The sequence below is a fragment of the Bactrocera neohumeralis genome, chromosome 4 (genome assembly GCF_024586455.1).
Source record: "Bactrocera neohumeralis isolate Rockhampton chromosome 4, APGP_CSIRO_Bneo_wtdbg2-racon-allhic-juicebox.fasta_v2, whole genome shotgun sequence".
In the NCBI taxonomy this organism is placed as follows: Eukaryota; Metazoa; Arthropoda; class Insecta; order Diptera; family Tephritidae; genus Bactrocera; species Bactrocera neohumeralis.
Window position 1 is genome coordinate 21411532 of NC_065921.1, and position 2174 is coordinate 21413705.

Sequence of the window (2174 nt, forward strand, 5' to 3'; positions counted from 1 at the left end):
GTGCCGCTCTATAGCAAAATAAAATAACAACAACAACAGCAGGCATTATGCCTAACAACGTTGTACAAGAACTTACGCCCACACCATTTCATACGCCAGCCAGCCAGCTGAGACCATAACGGATTGCGGCTGAGCAACGGGAAAATTTCTCATCACAGGTATTTTTGGAAAAATGCTATCATGCTCAGCATATGCATTTTGTTGTTGTGATTTTGAGATTTTTACAAAATTATTCCGCATTTTTGTTATTGAAATTTTGAGCGAACGAAATCGACTCTCCGATCACTTTATAAGCGACGAACACAGCGAGGAAAGGCATCAGTAACAGACAGTCTTCCTTCTAGCGAGGATCACAAGTAAAAGCTTCAAACTTTTCCAAAAAAGCAACAAAAACACAAACACACAAAATGTCTCTTGAACGTGCTATTCGTGCTAAGGTGAATATCAAAAAAAAAAATTTCAAAAAATCGAAGTGCGAAGAAAAGGATATTTTTGAAAACAAAGTGTTTTGAAGAAAAAATCATTTAGTGAAAATTTACAGTGAATTATTTAGACACGAAAAAAGACATTGAAAATTTCTTAAATTTTAAATTATGTGAAACTTTAACGGTTTGCCACAACATGCCTAAAATGCGCAGTTTGCATATATTTCACATATTCGAAATGTTTTCGAACATAATTTTCAAAACACTTGCAAAAAGTTCCAAATATGGCAGCAATATAATATTTTTATTAGTCAATTCTTATTTTTATTAATTATTATCTCTTTTTCGCTCCCTCCCTGTATAGATTGCTGGCAAGCGCAATCCCGAGATGGACAAAGAAGCTCAGGAATGGATTGAGGCTATTCTTGGTTCCAAATTCCCTGCTGGTGTTGAGTATGAGGAACATCTCCGCGACGGTCAGGTGTTCTGCGCTCTGATCAACAAGCTTGCCCCCAACTCCGTGCCCAAGATCAACTCCTCCGGTGGTCAATTCAAAATGATGGAAAACATCAACAACTTCCAAAAGGCCCTGAAGGAATACGGTGTACCCGATTTGGATGTCTTCCAAACTGTTGATCTGTGGGAGAAGAAGGATATCGCTCAAGTGACCAACACCGTCTTCGCTCTCGGTCGTGCCGCCTACAAACACCCCGAATTCCAAGGACCCTTCTTGGGACCCAAACCCGCCGATGAATGCAAACGTGACTTCTCTGAGGAACAATTGCGCGCTGGCCATGGTATCATTGGTCTGCAAGCCGGCTCCAACAAGGGTGCCACACAAGCTGGCCAAAACATCGGTGCCAGCCGTAAAATCTTGCTCGGCAAGTAAACAGTATACGCACAAAATACACGAAGGTGAAAGAATTCGAGCACACCAACAACGGTTAGTCTAACTGACGCGGCTCGTCAACCAACATATTAAGTGACAAACAACAACTACGTTAACTAGTTGGTTTAAGCGAAATTTTTGTACTACATATTTAATTTGTATAATTTATAAACTGATTATTTTTATATTAAAAAAAAAATTATAATTTTTTATGTAATAAGTAAACAACAAAACAAACAAAAAAACTACACACCAAAACACACTCATACAAAACACACAATTTCAAAAACCACAACAATAAAAATAAAAAAACAATTTTGAAAAAAATGATATTGATGTAAAAGTAAAAAGAAGAAGAGGTAACATTATGGAATGAAAAGAAAAGTGAAACGCTAATTGTATTTTATACAAGAAATAATCTTAAGTTTATACTTAAGCTATTTTATATATAAAAAATAAATTGTTGAAAATGTATCTCATAACTCACACATTTGTAATGATGACAGAGCATCGATAATCAGGGAAAGTTATTGAAATAAAGTGAAGAGTAAACGTTGCGGCAGCACTGATCAAAACAACAAACGCCGAAACGAAACTCGTGAAAAAGTGATTGAAAATTGTGTTCTCTGTTATTGAGGGGGAGCAGGGCATGGGTAAGGGTAGAAAAATTGGGTTGAAAGTTAAAAAAAAATAGTTAAAAGTTCATCCAACAAAAGCTGTTACAGAAAATTGAGCTTTAATGACTAGTTTTGTAATTCTGAAACACCGAAAATATTTCACAAAAAAAAATTTTTTTCTTATAAAGAATAGCTATTCACAGCAAATATTATGGACATTTGTGGTACCTGATTTTTTCCTTT

The 2174-nt window shown here is 35.9% G+C and overlaps 1 protein-coding gene across 1 annotated transcript; it reads left to right on the forward strand.

Annotated features, from left to right (window-relative positions):
• Positions 1-308: 308 nt before the first annotated feature.
• LOC126755970 (muscle-specific protein 20) lies at positions 309-1931 on the forward strand. The gene is made up of 2 exons (XM_050468710.1): positions 309-437; positions 790-1931. Exons 1-2 carry the CDS (start codon positions 408-410, stop codon positions 1312-1314), a joined length of 555 nt encoding a protein of 184 aa, XP_050324667.1. The 5' UTR covers positions 309-407; the 3' UTR covers positions 1315-1931.
• Positions 1932-2174: the final 243 nt, after the last annotated feature.